Here is a 20,461-nt window from a genome sequence, read left to right on the forward strand (position 1 = left end):
ACACCTACCCAGTACACCCCTCGTGAGCAGGCTCCATGCAAGGAGCCTGATGTGGGACTTGATCCTGGGTCTCCAGGATTATGCCCTGGGCCGAAGGCAGACGCTCAACCGCTGAGCCACCCAGGCGTCCCGCGTCAGTAGTTTTTAAAAGCTTCTGAAGGCCTCGACCTTCTATTGAAAAATCCCCATCACGTGAGGCACCCCTGCAGAAGGAAGCCTGCGTTTTCCAGTAGGTAACTACAGGGGGGGTGGGAAGATGGGGAGATGATCAGCTAGTTTTTGTTTTAGGCATAGGGATCCCTCATCTCCTTGGTACTTAAAACCATCTAAAGAGGCAGGTTACTCTTACAGTGCCATTGTTTGCTGTTTTAGCCTCTCGCTTTACGTCCGTTTCTCTTTTTCTGTGAGCCTCAGTATTCCTATTCCCTTAACTCCGATCTTACCCTGTTTTATGTGATAGATATTTTTGGAAATCTAAAGCAAGTTCTGGCTTTCTCCAGAAAAATACACGTTCCTGTAAAAAACAGAGTATCACGACCTGTATCCAAAGAACACAGACCCTCAAAGTTCATCTGTGATTTGCAGTTAAGCCTTGCCCTATGTGGCCATAATGAATTTAGGATATATTTGAAAATGTCTTCCACCAGGAGAATAAAAAACAAAGTACGCTGTTCATGTAACAAAACCCGCTTCCTGGGTGGCAGGAAGGGCACTGGAAGATGCCTGTAGCAGGCGTTGGGCCTGAAGCAGTAGGGCAGTTAGCAGGAGCCGGCCTTCCGGTCGTGGGGGTTGTGGACGTGTTCTCAAAGTGCGGGTACGGCCAGGAGAAGCTCCTAAACAGGTAGGGGTTAGTGTTGTAAGCCTTTCAGCACTGAGTGGAAGGTTACTGCAGACCAAGGCTGAGGCAGGCTGGCAGGGGCAGAGCCGAGGATGTTCTCAGGTAGCGTGGGAGAAATGAGACCTCGGTGAAAAGCTCAGGATAGAAGAGGAACAGCGCTGGCATTTGAAAATACACTTGGTTCCCTTTACTGAGAAGCCAGCCTAGTTGTGTGGGAGAAACTTGCATGCTGAACGAGCAAAACCTACACTGATGTAGAACAAGTTTTGCTTTAACGACAGTATAATAACTAAAACATGAGACTTTAAGGAAAAGGTAGGGACATGGAAAAATAAAATTCTTAAAAAGTGGGGACATGGGCTTCCATGCTCTTGATCCTAACAGTTTTTAGAGATTCACATTCCCTGCAAATTCACCAACTTAAAGTATACAGCGTAATGTTCTTAGTATATTCAGAGTTCTGTGACTGTCACCACATCACCCAAGACCCTTGAGCCATCGGCTCCCGGTCCTCTAGTCCCCCAGCCCCCAGCAACCACTAATCTACTGCATGTATGGATCTGCCTGTTCTGTACATTCATATACATGGAATCATAGGCTGAGGCCTTCTGTGACTGGCCTTCACTTAGCTTGACGTTGGCGAGGTTCATTTGTAAATGTAACACCTGTCAGGACTTCATTGCTTTTTATTGGCAAACAGTATATTCCATTGAATGTCCGTACCACATTTTGTTTATCCATTTATTAGTTAAAAAACATGGGGGTTTCCAGCGGCCCCTCAGTGGCTCAGTTAAGTGACTTTGCTCAGGTCATGATCCCCAGGTCCTGGGATCCAGCTCCACAGCAGGTTCTGAGCTCAGCAAGGAGCCTGTTGCTCCCTCTCCCTCTGCGCCTCCCCCCTGCTCTTGCCCTCTCGCTCTCAAATAAATAGAATAAAATCTTCAAAAACAAAAATACAAAATGTGTCCTCAGCTTCTAGCCTGACAATGTCTGACAAATAGTGTTTCATTTTTCCTGTGAGTGGTCATAACTTTAAAAATAAGAGAGTTGGGTAGCCTGGGTGGCTCAGCGGTTGAGCATTTGCTTTTGGCCCAGAGTGTGATCCTGGAGTCCTGGATCACTCGTGTGATCGAGTCCCACGTCGGGCTCCCTGCATGGAGCCTGCTTCTCCCTCTGCCTGTGTCTCTGCCTCTCTGGGTGTCTCAATGAATAGATAAAATCTTTAAAAGCAGGGGGTGGTTCTGACACACGCTATAGCATGGATGAACCTTAAAAAAAATTATGCCAAGTGAAAGAAGTCGGTCACTAAGAGCTCACCTACCAGGTAGGATCTCCTTTAGATAGAATTTCCAGAACAGACAAATCCGCCGAGACAGGTAGGTTTGTGGTTGTCTGGGGCTGAGTAGTTGCTAATGAGCGCTGGCCTTTTGGCCGGAGATGAAGATGCCCTAAAGCTAGGGACGGTGGTTGCGCCCTCTGGATATGCTGGCACCCCCTGCCTTGTGCCCTTTAACGGTGAATTTCATGGGGTGAATGTCCCCTCCATAAAGCTGCTGGTTTTGAAAACGGCATGATAGGTCGTGGTCACTTTTTTTTTTTTTTTTTTTTTAAGATTTTATTCATGAGACGCAGAGACACAGGCGGAGGGAGACGCAGGCCCGACGCGGGAGTCGGTCCCGGGGCCCGGGGTCACTCCCTGGGCCGCAGGCGGCGCCCACCCGCCAGCCCCGGGCGCCCCAGGGCCGGGACCACCGGGGCGGGAGCTGGCGTGGCCGCCGCGCGGGGTGCGGGTGCCAGGACCCCGTGGCCCGCCCTCCCCGCGCCTGCGCCCTGGGCCCGGCGGCCTGCACCGCAGCCTCCCGGCCGCCGGGGGCGCCCCTCCTGCGGCCTCAGGGCCGGCGCCGCCTCCCGCTGGGTCTCCGCCCCCGCGCTGTGATTGGCCGGCGGGGCGGGGCGGGGCGGGGCGGGGGCGGGGCCGAGGAGGCCGGGGCGACCGCGAGCGGCTCGGCGGGGTTGCCCGACCCCAGGGCGGCGGCCGCGGTCACCGCCCTCGCCCCGCGGTTCCCCGCAGCGACTGGTTCCTGCCGCGGCTCCGGGTTTCCTTCCGCGAAATGAAAGCGGGCGGCGGCGCGTCGGTAGGAGCAGCGGCTCCGGGCTAGAGAGCAGGTGGGCGGGCGCGGCGGCGCGGAGCGGGCGGGGGCGGCGGGGGCCGAGCTCCAGGACCCGGACCGCCGCGTGGGGGCGCGTCCCCGCCGCGGGCTTCGCGGCCGCAGATGGACACGGAGGGAGGGGGAGGGCGAGGGGCGCCCGGGGCTCCGCGCTCAGCGCCGCCTGCGGCCCAGGCCGTGACCGGGGCCCGGGTAGAGGCCCGCGTCGGCTCCCCGCGCGGAGCCTGCTGCGCCCTCGGCCGGGTCTCTGCCTCCCCGGGGCTCTGTCTCGCGAGCGCGTCAAGCATCCATTACGAAAAGCCCCGGGCTGTGTGCTCGGCCCCGAGGGGTCTCCTGTTGGGTCCTTTGCTCCCTCCGCACACGGACACTAGGCCCGCAGGTCCCGGAGCTTCCACAGGGTCCGGCAGCACCGCCAGATGCTGCGTCCACAGTCTGCTCTTTTTAGCTTTAAAGATCGTTTTTATTCTGAGAGCGAGCGGCGGGTGGGGGAGAAGGACATGGTCCCCAGCACGTTCCGGGGAGCGTGGAGCCCGGCGGGGCTCGACCTCGCTCCCTGAGCCCAAACCAGGAGCCCACACGGAGCCGGGGGGGCCCTCGAGTGGCCCGGGGCCGGCGGGTGCCCTCGGCCCTCGCCACCCGTGCGCTCCCGTCCACTCGCCCTGGGCCGCAGAGGAGGAAACGGAGGCCCCAGGAGTCGCGGCGGGGCCTGCATCTGACGGCGGGGCCGGGGCTTGCAGGGGAGGCGGGCGCGGGGAGGCGGTGGGCTGCTCCTCCGCGGCTCCTCCTCTGCTCCTCCTGTTGCTCCTCCGCTCCTCCTCCTGCTGCTCCTCCGCTGCTCCCGCTGCTGCTCCTCCTGCTGCTCTTGCTGCTCCTCCGCTGCTGCTCCTCCTTTGCTCCTCCTTTGCTCCTCCTGTTGTTCTCTGCTGCTCCTCCACTGCTCCTCCTCTGCTCCTCCTGTTGCTCCTCTGCTCCTCCTGTTGCTCCTCCGCTGCTCCTCCTGCTCCTCCACTCCTCCTGCTGCTCCTCCTGTTGTCCTCCACTGCTCCTCCTCTGCTCCTTGTGTTGCTCCTCCTCTGCTCCCACTGCTGCTCCTCTGCTGCTCCTCTCTGCTCCTGCTGCTGCTCCTGCTGCTGCTCCTCCATTGCTCCTCCTGCTGTTCCTCCGCTGCTCCTCCTCTGCTCCTCCTGTTGCTCCTCCGCTACTCCTGCTGCTGCTCCTCCGCTGCTCCTCCTGCTCCTCCATTCCTCCTGCTGCTCCTCCGCTGTTCCTCCTGCTGCTCCTCCGCTGTTCCTCCTGCTGCTCCTCCGCTGCTCCTCCTCTGCTCCCACTGCTGCTCCTCCGCTGCTCCTCCTGCTGCTCCTCCGCTGCCCCTCCTCTGCTCCTCCTGTTGCTCCTCTGCTGCTGCTCCTGCTGCTCCTCCGCTGCTCCTCCTCTGCTCCTCTACTGCTCCTCCGCCGCTCCTCCTGTTGCTCCTCCTCTGCTCCTCCTATTGCTCCTCTGCTGCTCCTCCTGCTGCTCCTCCGCCGCTTCTCCTGTTGCTCCTCTGCTCCTCCTGTTGCTCCTCTGCTGCTCCTCCTGTTGCTCCTCCGCAGCTCCTCCTCTGCTCCTGCTGCTGCTCCTCTGCTGCTCCTCCTGCTCCTCCACTCCTCCTGCTGCTCCTCTGCTGCTCCTCCTGCTGTCTTCCACTGCTCCTCCGCTGCTCCTCTCTGCTCCTGCTGCTGCTCCTGCTGCTGCTCCTCCATTGCTCCTCCACTGCTCCTCCTCTGCTCCTCCTGCTCCTCCTGCCGCTCCTCCGCCGCTTCTCCTGTTGCTCCTCCTCTGCTCCTCCTGTTGCTCCTCTGCTGCTCCTCCTCTGCTCCTCCTGTTGCTCCTCTGCTGCTCCTCCTCTGCTCCTCTGCTGCTCCTCCTGCTGCTCCTCCGCCGCTCCTCCTGTTGCTCCTCTGCCGCTCCTCCTGTTGCTCCTCTGCTGCTCCTCCTGCTGCTCCTCCTGCTGCTCCTCCGCTGCTCCTCGTCTGCTCCTCCTGTTGTTCCTCTGCTGCTCCTCCTGCTGCTCCTCCGCTGCTCCTCCTCTGCTCCTCCTGTTGCTCCTCTGCTGCTCCTCCTGCTGCTCCTCCGCCGCTCCTCCTGTTGCTCCTCCTCTGCTCCTCCTGCTGCTCCTCCGCTGCTCCTCCTCTGCTCCTGTTGCTCCTCCGCTGCTCCTCCTGCTCCTCCACTCCTCCTCCTGCTCTTCCTGCTGCTCCTCCGCTGCTCCTCCTCTGCTCCTCCTCTGCTCCTCCTGTTGCTCCTCTGCTCTCCTTCTGCTCCTCCACTCCTCCTCCTGCTCTTCCTGCTGCTCCTCCACTGCTCCTCCTGCTGCTCCTCCGCTGCTCCTCCTCTGCTTCTCCTGTTGCTCCTCTGCTGCTCCTCCGCTGCTTCTCCTGTTGCTCCTCCTCTGCTCCTCTGCTGCTCCTCCTGCTGCTCCTCTGCTGCTCCTCTGCTGCTCCTCCTCTGCTCCTCCTGCTGCTCCTCCGCTGCTCCTCCTCTGCTCCTCCTGTTGCTCCTCTGCTGCTCCTCCTCTGCTCCTCTGCTGCTCCTCCTGCTGCTCCTCCGCCGCTCCTCCTGTTGCTCCTCTGCCGCTCCTCCTGTTGCTCCTCTGCTGCTCCTCCTGCTGCTCCTCCGCTGCTCCTCGTCTGCTCCTCCTGTTGTTCCTCTGCTGCTCCTCCTGCTGCTCCTCCGCTGCTCCTCCTCTGCTCCTCCTGTTGCTCCTCTGCTGCTCCTCCTGCTGCTCCTCCGCCGCTCCTCCTGTTGCTCCTCCTCTGCTCCTCCTGCTGCTCCTCCGCTGCTCCTCCTCTGCTCCTGTTGCTCCTCCGCTGCTCCTCCTGCTCCTCCACTCCTCCTCCTGCTCTTCCTGCTGCTCCTCCGCTGCTCCTCCTCTGCTCCTCCTCTGTTCCTCCTGTTGCTCCTCTGCTCTCCTTCTGCTCCTCCACTCCTCCTCCTGCTCCTCCTGCTGCTCCTCCACTGCTCCTCCTGCTGCTCCTCCTGCTGCTCCTCCTGCTGCTCCTCCGCTGCTCCTCCTCTGCTTCTCCTGTTGCTCCTCTGCTGCTCCTCCGCTGCTTCTCCTGTTGCTCCTCCTCTGCTCCTCTGCTGCTCCTCCTGCTGCTCCTCTGCTGCTCCTCCTCTGCTCCTCCTGCTGCTCCTCCGCTGCTCCTCCTCTGCTCCTCCTGTTGCTCCTCTGCTACTCCTCCTGCTGCTCCTCCTGCTGCTCCTCCGCTGCTCCTCCTCTGCTCCTCCTGTTGTTCCTCTGCTGCTCCTCCTGCTGCTCCTCCGCTGCTCCTCCTCTGCTCCTGTTGCTCCTCCGGCTCCTCCACTCCTCCTCCTGCTCTTCCTGCTGCTCCTCCATTGCTCCTCCTCTGCTCCTCCTCTGCTCCTCCTCTGCTCCTCCTGTTGCTCCTCTGCTCTCCTCCTGCTCCTCCACTCCTCCTCCTGCTCCCCCTGCTGTTCCTCCACTGCTCCTCCTGGTGCTCCTCCTGCTGTTCCTCCGCTGCTCCCACTGCTGCTCCTCCGCTGCTCCTCCTGCTGCTCTTCTGCTGCTCCTCTTGCTGCTCCTCTGCTGCTCCTCCGCTGCTCCTCCTCTGCTCCTTCTGTTGCTCCTCTGCTGCTCCTCCGCTGCTCTTCTGCTCCTCCTGTTGCTCCTCTGCTACTCCTCCTGCTGCTCCTCCTGCTGCTCTTCTGCTGCTCCTCCTGCTGCTCCTCCTGCTGCTCCTCCGCTGCTCCTCCTCTGCTCCTCCTGTTGTTCCTCTGCTGCTCCTCCTGCTGCTCCTCCGCTGCTCCTCCTCTGCTCCTGTTGCTCCTCCGCTGCTCCTCCTGCTCCTCCACTCCTCCTCCTGCTCTTCCTGCTGCTCCTCCGCTGCTCCTCCTCTGCTCCTCCTGTTGCTCCTCTGCTCTCCTCCTGCTCCTCCACTCCTCCTCCTGCTCCTCCTGCTGCTCCTCCACTGCTCCTCCTGGTGCTCCTCCTGCTGCTCCTCCACTGCTCCCACTGCTGCTCCTCCGCTGCTCCTCCTGCTGCTCTTCTGCTGCTCCTCTTGCTGCTCCTCTGCTGCTCCTCCGCTGCTTCTCCTCTGCTCCTTCTGTTGCTCCTCTGCTGCTCCTCCGCTGCTCCTCTTCTGCTCCTCCTGTTGCTCCTCTGCTACTCCTCCTGCTGCTTCTCCTGCTGCTCCTCCTGCTGCTCCTCCGCTGCTCCTCCTGTTGTTCCTCTGCTGCTCTTCCTGCTGCTCCTCCGCTGCTCCTCCTCTGCTCCTCCTGTTGCTCCTCTGCTCTCCTCCTGCTCCTCCACTCCTCCTCCTGCTCCTCCTGCTGCTCCTCCACTGCTCCTCCTGCTGCTCCTCCTGCTGCTCCTCCGCTGCTCCTCCTGTTGTTCCTCTGCTGCTCTTCCTGCTGCTCCTCCGCTGCTCCTCCTCTGCTCCTCCTGTTGCTCCTCTGCTCTCCTCCTGCTCCTCCACTCCTCCTCCTGCTCCTCCTGCTGCTCCTCCACTGCTCCTCCGCTGCTCCTCCTCTGCTCCTCCTGTTGCTCCTCCTCTGCTCCTCCTGCTGCTCCTCCGCTGCTCCTCCTCTGCTCCTCCTCTGCTCCTCCTGTTGCTCCTCCGCTGCTCCTCTGCTCCCGCTGCTGCTCCTCCGCTGCTCCTCCTGCTGCTCCTCCACTCCTCCTGCTGCTCCTGTTGCTCCTCTGCTGTTCCTCCTGCTGCTTCTCCTGCTGCTCCTCCTGCTGCTCCTCCTCCTGCTCCTCCTGTTGCTCCTCTGCTGCGCCTCCGCTGCTCCTCCTCTGCTCCTCCTGTTGCTCCTCCGCTGCTCCTCCTCTGCTCCCGCTGCTGCTCCTCCTGCTGCTCCCCCTGCTCTTCTGCTGCTCCTCTATCCCAGTGTCACCAAGGCGCCCCATGCCCTTGTCACCCGTGTGCAGCTAGCAGCCAGCCTCTCCTGAGGCCTGTGGGCCACTGTGTGGGAGGGGAGACTGAGGCTGACGGGCACTGTGGAGGGAAGGCAGGGCCTGCAGTATCAGGGGAAGATTTGACTGTGGACCTGGACCACAGGGTAGGGTGTGCTCGGTGGAAGGAACAGCATGCATGGTGGGTGCTGAGGGAGGCCCAGAGACTCAACATGTGAGCCCAGGATGGCCCTATAAAGCCCCGCACCTTCTGGAAGCAGGTGCCAGGAGTGGCCGTGGACCACCAAGGCACCAAGCTGGAACAGGTCATCCCAGCGACATGGTGCTGAGCCCCTCCAAGAAGGACATCAGTGCGCCCGGGGCCCTGGGGGTAAGGTCAGGCCCTCTCCCCAGAATCGCGAGACTGGGTGGGGCTGGGACTTGGAGTCACCATGGCCCATCCTGGGGCACCCGGGGCACATGCGAGCTCCAGGTCCTGCGTGGAGGGTCATGGCCCGCGTGTCGTGCGCACATGTGCACAGGTGCAGGGGCTGGGCAGCCAGCCCAGGGCAGGTGGGGAGGCCCCACATGTTAGCCCCATAACAGATGAAAAAGTCCTGGGGTTCAGCAGACACCCCAAGAGGAGAGGAGGGGGCCTCAGCGCAGAGCCGCAGGTGGCAGCTTCAGGAGCGCCCCAGCTGTGCTTTCTGGGCAGCTCGGTGGGCGCAGCCTGGTGGTTGTGCGGCCCAGGAGGTGCCCGGCCCGCCCAGGAGCCACTGCCCCGCAGGACACGGAACGCAGAGCAGGACATGGCACTACCCCAGTGGCGGGAGATTCGGGGACAAGGCCGAGGGCGTCCCACTGCGGGGCTGGGTGCCGGGGACACTGGGCGGGCAGGGGGGTGATGGAAGTCCATGGAGCTGGCCCGAGGGTGCCCACCTGCCTCCGGACGCCCACCTGTCCGCGGGTGCCCACCTGCCTCCGGACGCCCACCTGTCCGCAGTGCCCACCTGTTCCTGGGTGCCCACCTGCCCACGGGTGCCCACCTGCCTGTGGGTACCCACCTGCCCATGGGTGCCCACCTGCCTCTGGGTGCCCACCTGCGCACGGGTGCCCACCTGCCTCCGGACGCCCACCTGTCCGCGGGTGCCCACCTGTCCCTGGGTGCCCACCTGCCTCTGGGTGCCCACCTGCGCGCGGGTGCCCACCTGCCTCCGGACGCCCACCTGTCCGCGGGTGCCCACCTGTCCCTGGGTGCCCACCTGCCTCCAGACGCCCACCTGTCCACGGGTGGCCACCTGTCCACGGGTGGCCACCTGTCCTTGGGTGCCCACCTGCCTCTGGGTACCCACCTGCCCACGGGTGGCCACCTGCCTCTGGGTGCCCACCTGCCCGTGGGTACCCACCTGCCTCTGGGTGCCCACCTGCCTCTGGGTGCCCACCTGCCCACGGGTGCCCACCTGCCTCCATACACCCACCTGTCCGCGGGTGGCCACCTGTCCTTGGGTGCCCACCTGCCCCCGGGTGCCCACCTGCCTCTGGGTGCCCACCTGCTCGTGGGTGCCCACCTGCCTCTGAGTGCCTACCGGCCCTTGGATGTCCACCTGCCTGTGGGTGCCCACCTGCCTGCGGGGCCTCCTGACGAAGCCTGCCCGGCCCTTCATCGGCTCACCCCCTGCAGGCTTTCATCGCCGGCCAGCAGCACCGGCGGCGGCCGCTCTGTGCGACATCTGTGGGGAGCTGGAGCCTGTGCCACCGGCCGGACGCCTCCTGAGGGCAGAGGGGCCTGGTGCCCCAGGAGCTGCTGCGGCTCAGAAAGGGTCACAAACCTGGGACAATGGAAAAGTATGGTCACAGAGTACTAGCAGCCCGGACGCCTGGGGACTCAGCGGGTGAGCACCGCCTGCAGACCAGGGCGTGACCCCGGGGTCCCAGGATCCGGATCGAGTCCCACGTCAGGCTCCCCACAGGGAGCCTGCTTCCCCCTCTGCCTGTGTCCCTGCCTCTCTCTGTGTCTCTCAGGAATTAAGAAAGGAAGGAAGGAAGGAAGGGAAGGGAGGGAAGGGAGGGAAGGGAGGGAAGGGAGGGAAGGGAGGGAAGGGAGGGAAGGGAGGAGGGAGGGAGGGAGGGAGGGAGGGAGGGAGGGAGGGAGGGAGGAAGGAAGGAAGGAAGGAAGGAAGGAAGGAAGGAAGGAAGGAAGGAAGGAAGGAAGGAAGGAAGGAAGGAAGGAAGGAAGGAAGGAAGGAAGGAAGGAAGGAAGGAAGGAAGGAAGAAACCACCCGCACAGTCATCTGCAAGCACCCTGTTTCCAAATGAGGCCACAGTCACAAGCTCCGGAGGTTGGGACCTCAGCATCTTTCGTGAGAGGGGGACACAGCGCAGCCCCCAATGCCAGGCACCTGATGCAGCCCCACGGCCGTGTCCTTCGCTCTGCTTCGTTTATCCACAGCGCTTGTCACAGCCTGGAATTGGCTCCTCCCGTCACGTGGGCAGCTGTTGGTGGCAGTAGGACCTCAGCGCCGCGAGCGCCGTGGGCCTGTCTTGGACTCCGGCTGTAGCCCAGGTGCTTGCAGGCGCGCGTGGCAGGTGCCGCAGACTCGCCTCCAAGGCTGACCTCACTGCCCTGCAAAACAGGAAGCTCCCGGGAGCAGGAAGCAGAGGAGTCTTTCTCGGGGCAGAAAGAGCAGCCTGTTCTCTGTGGTCCTGGGGGAGAGAACCAAAACCAAGACTGGACGGAGTCTCTGGGGCAGGGGGCGCGCCCCATTTCTAGTTTCAGGAATGTTGGAAGCCATCAGTACTGCCACTGCTGTCTTAGCAGGGACTGGGCTTCCCGTCGCTGAAGGCATTCAAGCCTGACGGCCCCTGGACAGGAAGCTAGAGTGAGATGGTAGGGATGAGGTTGGGCAGCCTCTGAGGCGCCGCCAGCCTTGAGGCCATCTGGGCCCAGAGAAGAGCCCAGGGCTAGGGTCCCCTCATTGGGGAGAAGGTCAGCAGAGCTCGAGGCGTCTGGGGAGCCTAACAGCACGGCCTTGAACCCGAGGCCCCCCAGAAGCTGCTTCTAAGTCACCCCTGGTGGAGGCGCTGATTGCGTGGCTTTGGTGGAAAAAGTCCCCATCCTCCCCGGAGTGATGTGCTGAGCCTACGCCCCTGCTCCAGGGCCTGTTGCAGAGCTGCCTGCAGCCCCAGGCCGGGCTCCCGGGACCCTGTGGCCGAGGGCCAGGGAACGGGGCGCAGCAGCCCCGATGGCGCCCCAGAGGACAGGCTGAGTCTGAGTCGGGGAGTCCCGGGCTTGGCCCAGGGGCGCAGGGAGCTCCCCGCCCGGAGGTGCACACTTAGGAGGCTGAGGGCGGGCCCAGGCCTGGCCCTGCAGGTCCCCTCCCACCTCCGGGGTGGTCGGTGGTCGCTGAGGCCGCCTCCTGGGCCCATTGGGGTGGGAAGGGCCCCTGCAGGCTGCAGCGGGGGCGGGGGGGGGGGGGGCGCCTCCCCAGCCTGGGTGCTGGCCGCCTCTGTTAACCAACCTTCAGGCTGTGGCCAAAGCCGCGGAGCCCAGGGGGGCAACCTGGGGAGATGCAGAGCGAAATGAAACGCCCCCAAGGAATCTTTGAGAGTTCAAACAAAAATGGGGAAAATCAAAACCTTGCTTTTTCCTCTGAATGTTTTTCGTTCTCTAGGCAAGGCCTGCGTATCTCTAAATATGGTCATTTAATGAGTAAGATGGATTATATGTAATTTACATTTACACAGATCTACATGTACCGTGTGATTATGTATCATTGAAAATGTATTTGTTTTCTTGTTTTGTCTTTTTAAAGATTTTATTTATTCACGAGAGACACAGAGAGAGAAAGAGAGGCAGAGACCCAGGCAGAGGGAGAGGCAGGCTCCATGCCGGGAGCCTGAGGCAGGACTCGATCCCAGGACTCCAGGATCACGCCCTGGGCCAAAGGCAGGCGCTAAACCGCTGCGCCACCCAGGGATCCCCAGACCCTGTATTTTCAACGAGATTTTATTTGCACCTCTCTTAGTTTTATGGGTTTGAACTGACTCATCTCAGCCGTGTGGCTAATAAATGGAAGATTTATTACTATGCCTGATAATAATAATAATAATTTCTAATAACAGTGATTTTAAAATTTGTATAGATTATAATTTTTCCAAGGACCTGCAGTGCTTCGTAATTATCCCAATTACCCTGTCGATCAGTTGGCTCCACTGTAGCCGCGAGTGTTGCTGAAGTCAGCTGTTCTCTGCCCCAGGCCTCTGAAGGGCCCTGAGCACAGCTCCGTGACGCTGGCCAAATGCAGCCGACGCTTGCTCCCGTCCCTCCTTTTATTCTGCAGCTTTAGTATTGGGAGCCCCAAGCTCCGAGCGGGCCTGGACATCCTGTGGCTTGAATTCCCTGTTCAAGGAGGGGCCCATGCCACGTGCCTTTAGGTAAAAAAACAACAAACAAACGTGAAGAAAGAATGCAAATGAGACGCAAGTCTGAGGAGCAGGGGACTTCCCGGGGCTCCCTCCGCTCAGAGTTTTTTCTGCGCCAAACCGTCTGGTGGGGACTTGGAAGAGGTGTTACCCGAGGAGATGCATGGTTTGGAACATACGTCCGTGGACAAGGGGCGCAGCTGCAGGTCCCCAGCGGTGGTGGCCCTGAGGGTTGGGACGCGCTCCCCCGCTTGTGGCTCTGGGACCTTATCTGGGACCCCTCAGGCTGGACTATTTGGTTGAGCTTAATTTCAAGCAGCTGGTGGGGGGTTTTTCTTGGAGCACGAGCGCCACGACCCGCGGTTTCCCTGCCTGGACGGGTCGTCTGGCCCCGGCCCGACACACCCATCCCCGTGTTCTGTCCTGGGCCTCCTGATACGTCAAATGTGACCTTGTCGTCACGGGAACTCAGAAACTGAAGAGATCATATTTAGTTGCTGGGCCAACACCCTACCTTACCCTTGGGGAAACTGAGGCCCAAAGGAGAGAAAGCAAGTTAGTAGCAGGAGGAGGACTTGAGTCCAACCCCCACTTGCCTCCGGGGCTGGACTCACCAAGAAATCCCCGCTCTGGGCCATCTGCAAAGTTCTCTCTTTCGCTCGTCACATGGGAACAGGAGGACTTTGCAAACCGTGTCGTCAATGCTTACGTGGCCACTTCTCTTTTTTTTTTTTTTTTTTGACCTTTTCAGTGCTGACCTTTCTCATACTTGTCTGAGTCATGGTAATGAAATACTCCCTGGCAGTGACCATCATTCTGGATTAAGTTTTAAGTGTTGGTTTTGGACCGGTCCGCTGAGCCCCAAGCTTCCAGGCGATGGCAGGTGGGAGGAGGCCTGGCACGAGGCGAGGGCAGGCGGTGCCCTGTTCTTAAGGGGCTGAAAGGATAAGGCAGTGGCCAGAGAACGGGTGTGGGCGGTACAAAGAAAGCCGCACGTGAGCGCAATGGGCGAAAGCAGTCAGGTAGGCTTCCCGGAAGAGGGAGCACTTTACCTGGGCCCTAAGGAATGGGCTGCGCGGTCTATTCCAGGAGGGACTCAGGCATGGAGGTAGGGCTTCTCGGGAACATGACTTGTTCTCACAAGAGTAAAGAAGGGAGAGGAGGGTGGGAAATGGGCTGGTCTGCCCGGGGTGCTTGTCCGTTGACCCCTTTAGTTTCATGTGTCCCGTGAGGTCCTAGAAATGCAGGCTTGATACGCCTGCCCTTGCCGCCTCTCCTGGCCTAGGCCCGGGTCACGAGGACCAGGACTGGAGCTGTTGTGCCGGGGCATCGTGGGAGGTGGTCTGTTCCACCGAGGCGCGCCACCGAGGCGTCTTCTCTCCACGGTGGGACCCTGAAGACCTAACCCCGGGAGGGAACAAAGACAACGCGGAGATGCCGGATCCCAGGTGCGCAGGTGCTCTACGGGGCCAGCGGTCTGGATGCCTGATGCGTAACACCCGGAGAAAGCCCGTCAGCTCAGAGCCCTCAGCAAGGAGCTCGTCAGGAGCTGAGCAGGGATCACCGGCCGTGACGGCCACCGTGGGAGTCTAAGCTTCCGCGGCGTCTGCCCGTGAGGGTGAGGAGCCAGGCGTGGCCACTGAGCTCTGCTGCTCAGCATCACGGCATCTGCGCAGAGCGGAGCGCAGGCTTGGGTCCCGTGGACAGTCCTGGGCGTGAGCAGAGTCCGTATTGATCAAGTCCACACACCCGTGTTGCTTTGAAGTAGAAACCTTCATCCGGGGGACGCTGGGCCCGCTCTTCCCTTCCTCACGAGATGCAGCCACACTCAGAAACCTGCTGGGTGCCAGGAATGCGTTCATCTAGCCAACAGCTAATGTGCGTGGACCTGGCTAAGCCCAGGGGATGGGGGGGCGGCCCATGTGCTGGAGGCGAAGGACACCGTCACCGGTACTGACGCGACCTGGCTCCTGCCTTCCCACTCAGCCGCCTGAGTTTTCTGCTGGAAGTAGGGCTGGTCAACCAGGAGTGGGTGAGCTCACCGGTGTTGACAGAGCAAGCGAAGCGAATCGCTCTGGGTGCCAGGCCTTCTGCAACCTGCCAAGGTGTGTGCCGGGCAGGGTTCGCGGCTCAGGGGGGCACGGTCTGCTTCAGGAGCCAACAGGAGAGCACGCAGGGGGTAAGAGGCAGGGTGGGAGGTACCGAACCCAAGCACAGCAATCTCATCTTAGGATTGATGCTGTGATCATGGGAAAGGGGGAGCGTTGAGGGACCGGGCGAGGTGGGAGGAGCACTGGGGTGAACGAATCTCACGGCTGAGTGCAAACCTCTCACCGTGGAGCACAAAGAAGTCTGAATCCCAGCACAGCCACAAAAACCAGCCACGGGGGGAGCTGGGGGGAGAACTGGGAGACGTGCCGAGGAACACAGCTCTGCTCCTGGCTGGCCCCGGGAGCCTGTATGAGTCGGTGCAATTGCCCGGTTTCTCCAAGAAGGTAGTGCACATTCCCAGCAGCGTGCAGGGCGTGCCTCGGGGCAGCAGGCTGGTTGCACCGACCTCTGGAGAACTAAAGCTACCCTCTTTATCCCCTTCTTCCAGCTGCTCCGATCCCGCAGTGTCTCGTAATGGACCGTGCCAAAGTCAGCCGTGATCTGAAGATGGAAGCTGTTCTTTGAGAGAAGATGAAGATTGGAGCGGGGGTGCGGCGGGGAGAGCATTCCACAGGAAGTGCTACGGGGGCCTGCACCTGGGGAAGGAGGAATCCAGCCAAGGGAGGGGGAGGCTGATGTGGCTGGAATGGGTGGTGCCACCTGGGCGAGGAGGCGGCACCAGAGGTCGGCTGGGTCCCCGCGGCGATGGCCACTCACCCGAGGACGTCGACCGTCCTGCTGCTCGGAGCGGCGCCCGCTGCCCCGGCCCAGGCGGCGTCTCCCCAGCTCCGCCGGCCCGGCCTCCCTCCACAAACCGGTTCCCCGCGGCCCGCGGTGCAAGGGTCCAATCTTGTCGCACGGCTGCATCCCGAGTCCCTGCACCGGGGTGAACTGTCAAACTGGGAATCCCGGAGGCAACGTGGCCTCGTTCAACAGCAAGCCTTCCTGGCGGGCAAAGCTCTGGCGCCCCGGAGCCTTTGTGAGGAGGCGCCAACCAAAGGCCTCTTAGTTGGGGGATCCGCGTCCTGGGCCCCCGCTGCCGCCTCATCCCCGGGCCTCAGGCCCGACGGAACGGGCGTCACTTGCCCCGAAGCCTCGCTGAGCAGTGGACGGCTCCCTCCGAGGGGAAGGCTGGAGGCCGTGCTCCCACCTCGGCTCTGCCTCGGTCATCCCCGTGCCCTGGAGCCGCGGGGACGGAGGACACCCCCGACACGCTGGCAGTGCACACAAGACGTAAATGAACATACACGAGCTGCGTGACACACGATACCGGCTCCTGAAGTAGACCCTGGAAAGGGCTAGTGTCCTTTCTCCCTATACTTCCCGGCCCCTTAAGTGCTGAAACACTATCAGTACCCCACAATATCAGACCCACAGGCAGAACACACGTCAGAGCTCCAATCCCCTCGACAATCCTCATAAATGATTAGCCCCCACTGAGCTCTTCCAAAAAAAATTCTTTTTGCACTATTTTATATTCCAGAGTCTGTATCGTTTGGGGAGACTTCTGATCACTCACACTTTTTTTTTTTTAATTTTTATTTATTTATGATAGTCACAGAGAGAGAGAGAGAGGCAGAGACACAGGCAGAGGGAGAAGCAGGCTCCATGCCCCGGGAGCCCGACGTGGGACTCGATCCCAGGTCTCCAGGATCGCGCCCTGGGCCAAAGGCAGGCGCCAAACCGCTGCGCCACCCAGGGATCCCTGATCACTAAGACTTTCTTAAAATGCTTGTCTAGATCCTGAAAACCACCATCTCCTTATCACCCGCCGGCACTTCAGTGTGATTAAGAGACCTGTGAGCAAAAGGCTCTCGTGTTTGCTTTGAAATACACATTTAAAAAAAAATAAATTTAGAGAATAAACAAATAAATAAATAAATAAATATAAATAAATAAATAAATTTAGGGGAAAATAAATATAAATAAATAAGTAAATTTAGGGAATAAATAAATATAAATAAATAAATTTAATGGGAAAATAAATATAAATAAATAAATAAATAAATAAATAATAATAAATAAATAAATAAATTTAGGGGCAACCGGGTGGCTCAGCGCTTAAGCATCTGGCTTCAGCCCAGGGCATGAGCCTGGAGTCCCAGGATCGAGTCCCACATCGGGCTCCCTGTATGGAGCCTGCTTCTCCCTCTGCCTGTGCCTCTGCCTCTCTTTGTCTCTCTGTGTGTGTCTCATGAGTAAATAAATAAAATTAAAAAAAAAAAAAAAAAAGAACCGTCTTCACATCCTGCAGGCTGCTGTGGGATCCCCAGTGCCAGAGCTCCCCGGGTTGCATGCTTATTCCCAGACCAGACTCCAGCCTCTGAACCCAGCCTGCTGCGATTCACGTGTTGCTTCGAGGCGGCCTGGCACGGTCGCTGCTCTACTCTGGACGTGACCTTTCCCTTCATGCTGTTTCCTTGGAGCTGTCTTAGCCCTTGGAGCATCTCCGGTGCAAGTCAGAAGGGTTTGCTAAGCCCACCCCCCGCACGAGGGCCCTGAGCCCCTGGGGCCCTCTCGGCCTTTCCCACAGGTGGCCTGGCCGTGAAAGAGCTATTCCATGGGCCTTTCCCTGAGACTAGGAATTGCGCTTTGTGAGTATGTCCGTCCTAAAGCTCTGATTACGTGTGATATCTGCTCAAATACAGGCGCTTGGGCTCGACCCCTTGGTGATTCCCTGGATCTGGGCAAGGCCTAGGATTCTTTAACAAGCTCTCAACTAACTGATTCTATTACAGAATCTGGGACCGCTCTGAGGGACACTGCCCTAAGGAAATTACTTTAAAGCTGATCTATTTGATCTATTTGCATGAGGTGTTCTCATGAAGCTATTTAGAACAGAAAAGGAAAAAAAAAAAAAAAAAAACAACTGTGGTCAAGTCCCCAAACCACCTTGTTAGGAAAGATTAGATGTTAAATTTTTTTAAAGATTTTATTTACTTATTCATGAGAGACACAGACACAGGCAGAGGGAGAAGCAGGCTCCATGCAGGGAGCCCAATGGAGGACTCGATCCCAGGACCCCAGGGTCACGCCCTGGGTGCAGGCGGCGCTAACCGCTGGGCAACCCGGCCTGCCTGGACATTATACCTTAATAAAGCAATGGTATTTTACCATTAAACCTAAAACATTAAAGCACACACACACCTAAAAGATGATAGAACCATAGCCTGAAGGATTAGACCCGGATTGCCTTGAAATCATGCTGTGCAGCGCCCAAGGGCCTTGCTCACTCTCACCACATGAGTTCCCGGTTCTAACACTATTAAGAAAAAAAAATCCTCAAAAGACAATTTCAAGTAACAAAAGTAGAACACAGGAGCGTGTGCCAGGATTAGCAATTGTCTTATTTTTTTTTTTTTTTTTTAGCAATTGTTTTCAGGACATTGTTTACTACGATGAGAAGCGCCGTAAAGGGATTATGTGGATTCTTGTGGTAGTAGCTTCTTGACTGTAAAAACTGGTAAATACATCCCCCAACTAAAAAATATCTCCCCCGAAATCCCCTTTCCCGAAACGTTTGCGGCATAAACACCTCTGTGTCACGAGAAGCCCCATGTCTCAACCAGATAACGTAACCCAGCATTTCCTCCAAGACCAGACAAAGGTAATGGGAGACCAGAGAGTATCTACCCCCAAAGAGGGAAAATAAGGAGAGCACCCCTGGGAAAATACGAGGCCAGGTTGTTATTTAAAGGCCTCAGGGGATCCCTGGGTGGCGCAGCGGTTTGGCGCCTGCCTTTGGCCCAGGGCGCGATCCTGGAGACCCGGGATCGAATCCCACATCGGGCTTCCGGTGCATGGAGCCTGCTTCTCCCTCTCCCTCTGCCTGTGTCTCTGCCTCTCTCTCTCTCTCTCTGTGTGACTATCATAAATAAATAAAAAATTTAAAAACATAAAAATAAAAAAATAAAGGCCTCAGGACAAGAAAGTTAAAAGAACAGAACTTTTTTAGAGTTCTTAGTATAAACTTAAAAAGAGGCATATGGAAAAAAGAAAAAAAATAGGGCATATGGGGCAGCCCGGGTGGCTCAGCGGTTAGTGCCGCCTGCAGCCCAGGGCGTGACCCCGGGGTCCTGGGATCGAGTCCCACGTCGGGCTCCCTGCGTGGAGCCTGCTTCTCCCTCTGCCTGTGTCTCTGCCTCCCTCTCTCTCTCTCTCTCTCTCTGTGTCTCTCATGAATAAATAATATTAAAAAATAAATAAAAATAAAGTGAATGAGATAAAATGAACAACGAGGGAACAGATGTGACCAGTGTAAGTTGACTGTGTGACTCTTTCCACTCTTCTCTGGGTTTGAGGTCTTCGGCGCCGAATGTCAGCGCTGCGGGGCGGGGCACGGGACAGGGACTCACAGTCCGCTCCCCCGAGAGGCCTGTCCTCACACTTGCCAGCAGGGTCCCTGAAGGCCCGGGGCTTGGCGAAGCCCCCAGCCCTTTCCCAGGGACCGCGTTTCGGGCAGCTTCCCATGGGGCCGGAGTCAGAGCTGGCAGTGGTCGAATGACGTCAGGACACGGAGGCTGGATGGAGTCCAGTTTGTCTGGCTCGCAGAAAAAAATAGGTCCTGTGTCCTCGACAGCCCTGATAAGGCGCCTCCAGGGATTTGAGTAATGGTCAGACCCAGGGGATGAACCGGGTCTAAGAAAACTGGACAATGGAGAGCCCCGAGCAGTGGCACAAGGAAATTCTTCCCCTGAATTGCCTTTTCCTCCTGAGATAAGAAAGCGCACAATAAGGCCTCGCTGGGGACTGCGCAGCCAGGAGCCTGGGGCTGGGGGCTCCGGGGTCCCAGGGGCCGAGCTCCGCCCGCAGGGGGCATAGTCCTCGACCTCGGGGCCCAGGCCCGGGGCAGCCTGTGAGCCTGCTGCCTCCTGTGCCGGTTCCAAGGAGGTCCAGTCCCCTCCTCCCGGCCTCATCCGTAGGCCGCGAAAACTCAAACACACACGCGCGTGTGGCCTTCTCAGCCCCTAAAGGCCCCTGAAATATCCGTTATCATCATTACCTGCGGGCACGGAGCGGTCTGTTCTGAAGCTTCCCCCTCTTTCCGGGCCCAAGTCTCTCGCCTCTTTAAGGCCTTGACTACGTTTTGTTGTGAGATCCTATAAGCGAAGCCCCTTTAAACTTCCAAGGAGGCCGGACTGAGATCCTAGGAGACCCTGGCTTTCTCCCGAGCAGATGGAGTGGCGGAGGTGTCCCCTCTTTGGCTGGCCTTACCTACAAACTGGAACCCCGCAGGCAAGCGGTGACCCCTGCGACCCCAGGCGGGTGAGGAGCTGGCTGACCCAGCAGGTGGGTGCACTGCGGGGTGGGGGGGACGGCCCCTCTGGTCCAGGTGTGGGCGGAACCCGGGGGGCCTCTGCCTGGCCTGCAGGGGGAGAGGATCAGCGGGGCCAGCAGGTACAAGCCGCGGGGAGGACTTGAACTCGGCACTGGGGGGCGGCCCTGCGACCCTGGCCGAGCCTTGGGGGCTGCGCAGAGCTCGGGACACCAGGGTTGCCCCAGGCCAGCCCCTCCTCCGCTGCACCCCGCTCGAGGCCTCCTGCGGAAGATGCCCCGACCCAGCACGGGTTCCCCGCCCCCCCGCCCTGCCACGGCTCTGGACCACCTTCCCAGCCACGGCTCCGTTGTTGCCTGTGTCCTGCCCGGAGCCGCGGGCCTTCGCTCCGGGCTCGCTGAGCCTTCGCTTTCTCAGCCGCTGAGGTTATTACCCTTCGCCCTGCTTACGTCACCCGCTGGCTCCCAGCACCCACACACGTAAGGAGAGTTCGCAGAGAGATCGTGGATATTCTCCGTCTGCTCGCCCGCGCCCCTTCCCTTCCGCTCACCCAGCTGCATGCCCCGGGGCCAAGTCCCCGTCCCCCCCGGCTGGGCAGCGCGCGATCCCATGCCGCGGACGCCGCGTCTGTCCCGGAGCCCGGGCGCCCAGGGAGGGGACAGCGACGGGTGCCACGCTCTCAGGCTCCGGGTGACAATCTTCCAGCAGGA

General features: G+C 59.6%; 1 protein-coding gene and 1 long non-coding RNA gene across 3 annotated transcripts; both read left to right on the forward strand.

Annotated features, from left to right (window-relative positions):
• The first annotated feature begins 2,804 nt into the window (after positions 1 to 2,804).
• On the forward strand, positions 2,805 to 9,768 carry LOC125754262 (protein mono-ADP-ribosyltransferase PARP4-like). Its single transcript, XM_049105491.1, has 2 exons — positions 2,805 to 3,004; positions 8,185 to 9,768. Exon 2 carries the CDS (start codon positions 8,818 to 8,820, stop codon positions 9,766 to 9,768), a length of 951 nt encoding a protein of 316 aa, XP_048961448.1. The 5' UTR covers positions 2,805 to 3,004; positions 8,185 to 8,817.
• A 373-nt stretch (positions 9,769 to 10,141) lies between these two features.
• Positions 10,142 to 15,223, forward strand: LOC125754259 (uncharacterized). Of its 2 annotated transcripts, none has more exons than XR_007407990.1 (3): positions 10,142 to 11,612; positions 11,716 to 14,504; positions 14,925 to 15,223. It is a non-coding gene; the product is annotated as an uncharacterized LOC125754259 (long non-coding RNA). The 2 variants fall into 2 exon arrangements; XR_007407989.1 differs by having other exon boundaries at positions 11,716 to 14,430.
• The last annotated feature ends 5,238 nt before the right edge of the window (positions 15,224 to 20,461 follow it).

The sequence above is a fragment of the Canis lupus genome, chromosome 33 (assembly GCF_003254725.2).
Source record: "Canis lupus dingo isolate Sandy chromosome 33, ASM325472v2, whole genome shotgun sequence".
Lineage (NCBI taxonomy): Eukaryota > Metazoa > Chordata > Mammalia > Carnivora > Canidae > Canis > Canis lupus.